At 38.0% G+C, this 12,000-nt stretch overlaps 1 protein-coding gene across 2 annotated transcripts in view; it reads right to left on the bottom strand.

The window, feature by feature from the left end:
* The window catches only part of LOC124304133 (TBC1 domain family member 1), a 37,685-nt gene extending 29,399 nt beyond the window's left edge, over positions 1-8,286 (bottom strand). Inside the window, exons 1-3 of one of the 2 annotated variants that reach the window (XM_046762189.1) lie at positions 7,799-8,286; positions 7,445-7,569; positions 2,232-2,441 (exon numbers count right to left, since the gene is read on the bottom strand). In XM_046762189.1, the coding sequence (XP_046618145.1) occupies positions 2,232-2,441; positions 7,445-7,558 (324 nt within the window). In that variant the 5' untranslated portion in view covers positions 7,559-7,569; positions 7,799-8,286. Of the gene's footprint in view, positions 1-2,231; positions 2,442-7,444 lie in introns of both variants that reach the window. The other variant, XM_046762187.1, reaches the window with a different exon arrangement.
* Between the last annotated feature and the right edge of the window lie 3,714 nt (positions 8,287-12,000).

Below are 12,000 nucleotides of genomic sequence, written 5' to 3'. Positions count from 1 at the left end.
GACTGTTGCGTTCGCCGCGAAACGTGGCTGTATAAACATATGTAACTACATATGCGAATGTATGCGTTTTCATTTGGCTCGACTCGCGAAAATTCGAATTCGCGAACCGCTGCCAAACTGTCTGGGAGAACCGCGCGGGCCGCAAATAGACCGAGAAGAAAACAGTCGGCGTACACGACTTCTGGGAATTCACAGTCCATTCAGCGTCGAATGACGTCGAATTATATGTAGAATCATATGGAGCTAATTTCATATCGTTTCATCCAAGCTCAGGTGACGGAAAACTTCTCAATGTTTTGAAATATCTTTATGACGCGTTGCTTGTTGTTAGAATTTTAGGTAATTTTCTGTCTTTCCTCCATTCATCGATCTTATTCATTTGGCAGGTAACGACTTTCGTGATTTTATACGTGCATGTATAATTTTGTTTAGGATCTAGCCTCATGTTTTTCGAAAATTATTGATAGAAAGAAAAGCAGTGAAACTTGTGTTAATAATTTTCATAGACATTTTACCTCGTTATCCGTCAGATTTTTTTAAGACGTTAAAACGAAGAACGAAATCAATCGATTCTTTCCAAATTCCAAGATATATGATTGGGGACCATACATTTATTTCTACTTTATTGCTCAGTTATAAGTTTCCTGATTATAAGCACATTTTTTAAAACTTCACGATATAATTACAATTTTTTAACGATGATCTAATAAATTTGTAAATCTGACGAAATTTCAGCTGTGCAGGTAGATGGATTTTGATTTCAATTGGTTCGGTTCGATATCGCTAACAATCATGTACGATTCGCGATTGGTTGTATTCAATCCTTAATTACTACGGTAAAAAAAGCTAATCAGTAATATACATCGACATTAAATATCGACAAGCGTATTGGTACCAACGCAACGGTATAAAAGCGTTTAATTTTTTTTTTCTTTCAAGTGACCATGAATTGTAGATTGTAGCGGGTCAATTTGCTTTTCTCTTTCCTTTCACCGTCGAATGAACAAGCAGCGAGACTTGACGAAGGCATCTAAGATATTGCGGGAGAAGGCTTGACGACAATCCTAAAACTGGAGTAGCGGGTGTCGACAAAAATTTATGAAAAAAAAAACGTTTTTTTTAAATAGCCTACGATTTCATCCAAAAAATATGAGTCGCTTTTTCTGTACCGTTGATCAATAAAGTCGATTCGCTCTTTGTTGAACTCTTCGTTCCGTTGATCCCGGGTCTGAGGAAATGGATGACATTTCTCTCTGGTGACTCACCGAGTGATTTACGTACGCCGATGGATATCGTAATTGATATTGACTACTTATATTTACCACGCATCAATATCTGCTCAATAAATACTACAGGCTTGTTTTATGATATTAAAAAACTTATTTTTACTACGGACTGTTGATCAAATCTGTTTAAATTTTACATACATGTACTTATATACATTAGTTGTTTTTTTTTTTTCGTATCTTTTACTTGAAAAAAACTATAGCCCTGCTTTTAGAAGAAATTTTCATTAAAATTTACGACCTAACAGCTGAATTTATTTTAAAAGTTTTATTTTGGGACGTAAAATTACATACTTTCTTCAATTGTTTTAATGACTTATGCTTTGAGTTTGTCTCCAATTTTTTTATAGCTGAGCAATAAAGTATACATTAAACATTAGTAGTAGATATTCTATACGCATGTCTCGGCTAAACGTAAAAATAAGTATAGGTAAAAATAGAACCGATTAGGATGTCGAAATTTAAAAATGTCAATTTTCACTTAAACCAAGTACGCGTGTAACGTATACTAAATCATAAAATTACTCCTGAATATGATTTCACAATCTCAAAATATTTTTTTATCAATAAAAGTGATAAATTTCATTCATACATAAATGACAAGAGTTACCAAGACTAAATATATATATATATGTATTTCGTTAATTACATTTTTGCGGGAAAAATGATTCAACCACACTCCGTAAAACGCAGAGAAATTTAATCAGATATTACATTCAAAGATTTCTAGAAATTTTTTGCGATGTGCAATAATTCGTGTAACGTACGCCGCACCCATGCTGTGTCTCGTTGTATCGTATCCGGAAAAATCCGGACGAAAATCAACGAATAAGAATGTGAAAAAAATATAAAGCAGGGCTGCACGAAGAAGAATAACGCGCCGAGCGTACGCATATACGTATGTACCTACCTATGCCCTTCATATGTAACCAGAGGCGCACTTACCGTTTCAGAATCTTTTGCCCTGAATAGGTGACAATAGAACAAGCCGTCATTCCCCTTCACAAGGTACAGGAAACTCCCCCCGTTAGGGTCCTGTGAACCGGAGGGCACTAGCTGCGCCTTCGACGTGTTGTTCAGCGGGTGTCTGAACAACGGCTGTTCCTTAAGCGCCGTATACGCGGATATGCATCCAGAGGCCACCAACAGATTCACCTGCAACACGCCGATTGATTTGCGTTTTTTATTTTTTCATTAGTCCAAGTTAAACAAAAAAAAATTCTTATCATTCCATCAATTATTTGCTGGGTTTAAACAAGACGCACTAGTATTTAATAAATGTCCCAACAGTTTTCCTTTCCAAATACAAGTTAATGTCGTTAAAAAGCAAAAGCAAAGTCGTTAAAAAATAAAAAGAAAAACGCCAAGCTTTGGTAAATATCCGATTCGTTGGTTCAAGTATGCGACTTGAGATGTCGTCGGACAGTATTTTCAATTGCGAGCCGTGTAACGTAGTTTTAAACTATTGTATATTCTTCAAAAAAAGAATGCAGATGTCTGTATACGATTTTTTCCGACGCCATATTATTTTTCCTGTGCCTTCGTGCGCGTTTGCGTTTCTTTCTTGTCCCTTTGACGAAGACGACATACGTGATGAGGGCCGGTAAATTTACTGGGTAGGGAGGGGGATGGATGCCATTGACTGCGGGAATGCAATGGTGTCGAGATGACGCGACCTGTGTTTTAAAACATCGTCGAAACGAGTCACCCTGCCAAGAATCTCGCCTTTTACCGGTAGCCACACCAGACTTCCAAGTTTCACATGGGGATATATCCCTACACGGAGTCAAGAAACTCGCGCAGGTGTAAGTAGGTAGAAATACTGCACCGACGAATATACCTACAAGGTATGAATGCAGCGGTTATGCGGTAGCGGTAGCAGCAACAGCAGCAACGGACATCGGCAATCCCAAGTCTCAGGCTTCAACCGTCTAAGATTACAAACGTTCTCTCTTACTCGGGGGAAAGAAGGGAAGGCTAACCGCAGAATTATAATCGTTCGCAAGACCGCATGGTCTACGTCAGGTTTAAAGCGGTTCGAAAATCACGCAGCAGCATCGAAATCAATCGGTCAATCGTACTGAAATTCAGCGTCATTTCCGTAGGTTAAAATCAACGAACTTGCACTGCACCTACAGCAGGAAAATATGATTGCTTTTGAGCGATACTAATGATTAACCTCGTGACAAAATTGTTGTTAGGCTCGAAAATTAAAGATAAAGCTAACGAAGTTTGAAGTTTTTAACGCTAGGGTAACGTTGAGTTCTTAGGGAAAACTGGATTTTGGAACTTGAAGATTGTCGAAAATTCAGTGAACTTATGCATACAATGAATCAAAAATTCTCATATTTTGCAAACTTAATTGCTTTGAAATTATTCGACATCTGCAAAATAGTCATTTTTCTGAAGAAAAAAATGCTATACAATTGCAAAAACATTTGTACCTATAATTTCACTTACAGGGTAACTAATTGCAACATATACGCGCTTATATGCACGTCGTGCAGCATAACACGGTATGGATGCAACTGTTCAAGAATAATTCTATCTCTTCGCGGAGCACAAAAGCAGCTACAGGTATATAAATATTCGTATGGAATTCTCGTCCAGCAGGCAGTTAAATTGCTATCGTATAGGTTTATTTTCCTCCGCTCACTCCACTCCCAGGAGTCGCGACGACCATTACGTACATCGTAGGTACGTACGAGGAACGTGATATGCAGTGTGTACGACGTAAGAAGGTATGCTGCATCGGGTAAGAAACAGACTTTTGCCTCTACGTACCCGCGTATGAGGCATTCCGGCTTATGTCTCGGATAGTATTTTATTTACGACTTTTTGCAAGCGTAACATTTGAAGGACAATTTTTTCAAAGTACCCGTTGTGACGGAACATTTATTACATGTAATGAATTCTGAGCTAATTTTGAGTTAAACGGGATAATTTTGGGAACTATTTTCATAGCTGAAATTATAAGAGGTCATTCTATTTTTTGGAACTGATTTTGAAAAGCAATTTGATTTAGTTACATTACTGCTTTATGATTGCCAACATTTTTTCAACACAGCTGATCGATTCGTTATGATGAACATAGCTTTTTCTGTAAGAGAATCGATCGATGGTTCGATGCTCTGATGATGTCAAAATTAAGTGATAAGATGCATTTTTTCTCCTTCCATATTTCAATGACTTGATTGATTCCTCTGGAAGATAGATACACATATTTTATAAATCGAATCTCTAAATCTATAAACACTGTATCCTTATAGAAATTAATAAAATTTTAAAGAATCTGTTGGTAAATAGAATGAACAAAATATTTGAAACATTGGAAATAATTCGAATCATTCTCGTTGCCTAGTATGCGTAATATCGTACATTTTGATTAGAATGATTGAAATGAAAGCAGTTTCTGAAGCTTGGAGAAATTGCATAAACACCACACCAGGAGATAAATATGCAAAATTTGAATAGCATGTAAGAAATGATGAGGATTATACCTTGGTTGAGTAGCTGGCATGGAATGGCCCATATGCATGCAAACAAGTATTTTATGTACGCGCGTGCAATTTTATATAACCCGTTTGCACGATGCAATGGCAGGAATTGAGAGATGTGGGTGGTAGACTGCCTCGCATTCTGTACCCACGATTGACCCGAAATTAATGCACGAATCCTACATATGCGAATTTCGTCGTGTTGTTCGTTACATACAGTTTTTAGTGGATTTTAAATTGAAAGTTTTTTCAACGTTTTTTCCAGTTCTTATCGATTTTCAATTTCAACCAGCAAACTTGGTTATTCGGTAATATCCGTTTACATTGCACAGTTAAAAACCTAAAAAAAATCACCGAAATAGGTAGGAACAAATTGTTTGTGATACAAGGGAACGATCATCGTAGCTAGACGAGTGATTTCATAATTTAATCGCCGATCAAACCAATATCGTTCAATTTTCCAAAACGAGTGCAAGTTTAAAAATAATTTAACCCCATTCTATAATGCAGCTAACGAAGAAACAGGCCAAGCATCGTAAATTAAATTCGAGATTAGAATTTAACTTTCAACCGGAAGAAATAAATATTGAGATAAAAATCGTGCGACTTGAAGCACATTCAAGAATTAAACCGACCCTGGGAAATACTCTCGTAATATTATCAGGTTCGAGCTTCAAGTGCACGATACACGCGCAGTATGTATATACATACATATATATATATATGTAGTAAGTAGTACATCATTCACGTTTGGTTCCGTAACCAAACACCTTTTCAAGTGCACCATTTATCACAAGAGAGATAATCACAATCTGCCAGCAGTCAATTTTTCCAGCTAATTTATTTTTATTTGTGGCAGTGATTTCACTTGGTTCTCAACAAGGTAAACTTTGCAACGGACAATCGTCAATATTGTCTAACAACGTACCTACAATAACGTACGTACGTGAATCGACGAGCCAGTAAAATATTAGACGCACTTTTGCTCGTCGTGTAAATCTCTCGGTTCAGTGCTAATTACCGGTAATTACCCATACATTATACGGATCCACTCGTGTCGTTAAATTGCAGGGCTAATGGTTCAAATCGTTAGATTTTCATTTACCGTACGGATTTGCTTCTTATCCAATAGTGTTTTGCGAGTTGAGCTGATGTGATACCTTCAATTAACTTTATTGTTTTTTCAGGACTTTAGAAATCATTTTCCAACAATTCTCTCTCCCATATACATGTATACATATATATATAAATATAAATCAGGGCACACTTTGATTAAAATTTCAATTTGAATCATAGTTTTCAAGGAAATTTTCCACTCTATCGTTTCTGCGTTTCACTGTAAGTTAGACATTGATTTCGTACACCCACTACGGAATATTTCGAGTGTTTAATAACCGTCTTACGCATTGCCGATCGGCAGTTGGCACGACGACGAGGACGTCTTTGGCGTGCATTCGTCAAGCCTTTTTGACATTTGTTTTCTCCCCTTTCTTTTCCTTTTACGGTCTTCTTTTGATCCTGATTCACGTCTCGAGTAAACGCGGTACGTAGGTGTGTATAATAATTTAGGATGCGAATGCGTGCGAAATAATCATCATCGTGTTCGAAAGAGAAACAAAACCTAGGCTATGTGAACAATCAGCAGGAACACGTCCGTGAAGATAACGCAAAAACGTATGTTTTTCTTATCGACTGTTACATTAATTAAGATATTCCAAGAGTCTTTCTTATCCTCAATTGCTGCCAGATATCTCAAAACTGATCGGAATACAGTAACAAAGCACAACTGTTCGTGTTTAACTTGGGACGACTCGACTTGGGTTTATTATCATCCGCCTAGTAAATTTTCGTTATGTAACGAGACGCTCTGTGTATGTACATAAATATACATTATACAGGTGCTGCGCATATTTCAGTCATTCTTTCTCTCTTTCTCTTCGTCGTAACAATAATTCTCTGTAGACAGGGTTACGATATTTTTTTTTAAATTTTTTTCATCGATTTGCGGAGAAGGGGATTTTTGGTGAGGTAGAGTTACCGTAGCGCGATTTGATTACAATTACACATGTTCGGGAAACATATATTTATTTATGAAATTTAGCGAATTGTTTGAAAAAATTAAGTGAACTGAATTGTAACTTGCAAAAATTTTGAGATCTCAAACTCAACTCCATCCATCGCAGTAATTATAAATAAAATGACTAAGCAGTGCTATTTTGTAACGTTACAAACTTCAACCTAGTCGTGATTTAATTTTCTCGCAACGAAACGAACGCAGCGTGCGTTCGCCGGTGATATTAGAACAACAGGGTACACATTGACCTAGGCAAATGAACGGTGTTGTCGGCCGCAGTATTTCGGATTGTCGGTGTAATTCGTTTTTTTATAAATCCATAGTAAAGTAAAAAAGATCCCACCACCCAACAGTTGGTGCTTATCAATTTTCACACCGTTCTATCTTTGTCAACGGCGAGAATAAATTGCAGCGAGTCGAGCGTCCTTCGTTATTCTTACGCAACGGGGAGTTTTTGTGTTATCATCATCGCAAGGAACGGACAAGATTTTTTCTTCTTTCGCGTTTCGGAAGGTACTTACGGTGTTAGGAAAGCGGTAGAAACGCTCGTAGCGATCAGTATTTATCAGTTATATTAATATACCGACCTTTTCCGACACGCCATGCTTTTTTATCTCGCTGACAGTCCAGGGCAGCATCGGTCCGCTGAATCGTCGATCAGTGGCCGTGAAGCCGAGGTAATCAACAGGGATTAGTTTCATCTTGATAATAGCTGGAAAATTCAACAAAAGAACATCGACACACGCGCACTGATATTATATTCGCAGCGAGCGAGCGAACTACTTTTCGATGTCACGCCGTGTCGTCGATTCCGCGATGACCTTTGATTTTCGAAGAGAAGGAAGAGGAAGGGAACGAAAAGGGCCGAGGATAACCGGGGATAGAGATATCGAAACCGCCTATGGAAGGAACGCGTTGCGACGACAACCTGTCATATTTACCGTTAAGAATCTCCGCGTAGGCGTCGAAGCGACGTTCTTCGCGCACTTTGCCGTAAACTCTCTGAATACACTCTCTCTCTCTCTCTCTCTCTCTCTCTCTCTTTCACATCATCGCGATTCCGCGTCTCCGACGTGTTTTTACTTATAACCAAATACACGCCGAGAGACGGACGCTCGGTTTCTCACTGAAGGATAAAACACTTCGCCTCGACGGGTGAATATCGAGGAAACACGGCGGCGCACGATCGCATTAACGGACAGCTGATCGAGCGTGCCATTTTATTAGAGTGTCAGTCAATAAGGGGGGTTAAGTAACCTCGAATGACAGTTTCTTCGGCGTAGTTAGCCAGCCGGCATCGCGTTATTCCGATCCTCGCACTCGCCGCTTAACCTCCCTCGATTTCAACTCGAATCGCACGAAATCTCACTGCCGAATAACGCGTCGTTTCGCGAAATATGGGCGTAATAGAGGCAAAAACAATGGTTAGCTCCTCTTATGGATCGCCATTTACAATCTGACGAGCGCCATCTAGCGGCGTATTTTCGAACTCTCAAGCAATCCGCCGCTCGGTCGAGTCAGTTTGAAATTCCAGCTGGATTCGTCGACGCGCGAACGCCGAACTCATGAACGACTTTAAATCGAAATAATCTTTGATCAATTACCTCGCCACCGACACTTGTACTTTTCATACGTAGAAAACGTAGATATTTACAATCTGGTAAATAAAAAGTCGTTCCAACAGACAGAAGATATACGAACTGACAATACAAGCATATCAATTTTTACCTATATTCTAAAAACCTAATGGTTGATTTTCTCTTTCTTTCTAGTCGGTGAAAATGTTCACTCTTATCGGCAGATACCCAACGATCAAATTCTTCGCACGTGATAATAAGATGCCGAATTTTCACCTGAATTTAAATACTCTAGTATCTAGAAACCGGAATCGCTTTCTCAATGATTTATTCAGCTGTGAAACAGCGCGTGCATGCATCAGAGATATATTGAAGTTTGACTGTATCTTTTTGTGGAATAGTAGCTCATGCAAATTGGAAGGAAGGATTGAATGAATGTATTGTTTATTTTTTTTTCTTGCATTTCGCGAGCAAAAGATTCGTAGGGGAGAAGCTGAGGGCTGGAGTGTGAAATTGCCTGCAGAATTATTTACTTCATTTCTACCTGCGGGGCTGGAAGATCAGCTAGTTATTTTCAAGAAATTATACTTTATCCGCGCAAGCAGCACGACTGTTTCGTATTTATTATTCAAGTCGCCCTCAGTTGGCGATTGTCACGGAGCGCAATTAGTTCCTGACAAAAGACTTGGATTCACAATGTAATTTAATTATTACTCTCCTAAGGTTTTGCAAGTATTTAATAAAAATTGAAAACAATATACCGAGACAATTATTGTTTGTTATTATTCCCTCTATATACGTTAAATATAAAAATATGTAAGAAATAATTCTCCATTGCACCTGTGCAAGAGAAGATGTCGTCAATGACAAAATGATTTTCAATTTGTTTTTCCGATATTGATAGCATATAAAAACCGTAGATAATTTCATCATTGCAAGAATAATAGTGCTGTCTATTAAATTTTATTGTATCAAATATCCAATGATTTTAGTTTCGTGCGCTGTTTGAAGCGCTATTTTTACACTCTTCTCACAGCTTTTTGGGCTTGACACAAGCGTAAATAGAAGGTTAACCATCAAAGTAAAATTTATCTATCGCTACATAAAATTTTGCTTTGGATAAAGAGAATAAAATGAATAAATAATGCGACATCTACTGCGATGATTTTGCCCGAAAATATCCAGAATTCAGTTCATGGTATCATTAGGAAGTGGCTGAGGGCAGGTATGTTCGGTGCAAATGCCTATAGTCCCGTCAGATCTGCAGGCACAGGAATTGCAAGCGATCTCTACGGTGGTTCCAGGTTCGCATTGAGTATCTGGAAAATAAAGAAAATCGTCAACTATCACGGGTGTGCCAAACTAAGTATTAATTTACTGAATCGGTGTTGTTCAGCTTTAAGTATAAGTACGGAATTCATTATCGAGATATAATAGCGAGCATATATTTCGTTTGCGAGGCAACTATTGAACAAAGATTTCATCTTCCTCGTCATTCGCCAACGAATAACTCGAATATCACGTGCGCCAAAAAGTACTCAATCATCGATTATGTACCGTAATTACCTTCATTGTCACCGCCGTCCGCAGGAAGTATCGGACCGAACCGTGTTTTTTGGGACAAATTCTACTTCCGTAGTTACAGTACAAAAATATAATTAATATCGAAGGAGAACACGGTCGAATCACACTTGACTTATTGCCGGCAGAAAATAAATTCAACTAATCATGGACTGACGAGGAGGCCGTATTCGAAGCCAGTAGTCCCCGTTTTCACGGTTCTGAGCCAAATTTTTGATCTGTTGTCATTATGTCGCCTTCAATAAGTCAAATGACAGATTAACATTTCGTCAAGTCTGCTATCTGGATAATTACAGTTTTAGTTTAGTAATTACACTTTTCCTTGCATAGAATGATAATTTCCTCGACCTATTTCACTCGTGTGATAAAAGTGAAATTCTCATTACAGAAGCCAAGAGATATACTGTATGTTTTCCATATAAAATGCAGCGTGCATAAATAGCACTTGTGCATAGTGGTAATGTTACTTCAGCCTGCTTTACCAGAACTGCCAATCGGTATATAATAATATTTTCTTCAATTGCCTGAATAAAATTGAATAAAACGCTTTGTGGAATAAAATTGTTATCGTGGTAAACCACAAGGCTTATCAATTTGTCTGTTCCCTCGTAATGCGGTAACTCATGTACTACATTCAGTACACCACTTTCCAGCTGGCACGAGAGCGTTCTTTGTCTCAACCGTGCATTATGTGTTATGAACCCCCGTTCCGTGACACAGGTTTTTTCATATCAATTAACTTTATACGCTCAATACCACAATCGTGCCACGGAAATTGTGAACCATTCGCACGAAGGTCATCCCGGTTGCCGATATTACGCGCGATATTTCTTTTAAGGTGTCTTACCGTGAAAAAAAATGGTGACATGTCGTATTTCGACCTAATTAATGCATATAATATGCAGCTTTGACTAGGCAGTATGGCCGTAAAAAAAGTGTAGCAAGATAGTTATTATGCGCAAGTTACACTAATATGGTTTTTGGGACCAATCAATTCTCAGTCTTAAATCTTTCAAAATAGTACCTATATTTTCAAAAATTCGGCTATTTGAACTCTTAATCTTTACCGATAAAGGATTGCATGAATATTAATGTCTCCCTGCAATCTGATCCATTCGATAAATTCGATAAATTTCGAAAACTTTGTACACACGCGTACAAAATATCGTAAACCGCTAATTTTTTCCCTAGTATCACAGGAAAATCAATATGATTTGTCTCTGTTGAGTACAGGGAGTAAAATCGCTTGTGATTTAGATTTTGAAAATGTAACGGACGATTTTGCCATCATTAAGATGCGAAAAAAAATTTGAAATATAATTACTCAATATCGTAATACAAAATGTACAATACCATTTCATACAAGCTTAATTAAATATGAGAAGTATTACAATAAAAATGTCTTTCCTAACCCTAGTAGATTTCATTTTCTATCACCACCTTTTAAATTCAACCAATTGGGCCATCTTGCAGGACCGACATTCGGCATATTTTTGTAGAACAGCCTTAGGTATGGTGCCTCCCTTAATTCGGGCCTGCTCCTTCTTGGAAGTTATAATACTAATTGAATTTGGTTCAACTTACTTTGGGCTGTTGTAGCGTGTGGATAAGGAACCGTGAATATGAGGGCCATAAACCCTAAGAGAATAATGGTGCTCTTCATCTTGATCCACCAGTTCGCTTGCAGGGTATGCTGAACTTCTTCTGACCGGTAACCGTAAGCGAATAAAATATGCACAGGAAGTCTGCAGGCAATCTGTTTGATACTCCGGTAATAAAGGACGTCACGAGCACGAGGTACTTATGTACCTGCAAGGTGTACGGTATAAATTTCAAAAAGCAATACTTTGACGATATGCTAATATTTGCATTTTATGACGTTTGAGTAAAACGCAGTTGTGAACACATAACAAAGATATTATGTTGAAACAAGAGTACCCTTAACTTCACGCAAGACTTGAACATGTTCTTACATGGATCGTCAT

This window comes from Neodiprion virginianus, chromosome 4 (genome assembly GCF_021901495.1).
Source record: "Neodiprion virginianus isolate iyNeoVirg1 chromosome 4, iyNeoVirg1.1, whole genome shotgun sequence".
Taxonomy (NCBI): Eukaryota; Metazoa; Arthropoda; class Insecta; order Hymenoptera; family Diprionidae; genus Neodiprion; species Neodiprion virginianus.
Note: the sequence above shows the minus strand (reverse complement) of the source record. Positions and strands in the feature narration are given on the sequence as shown.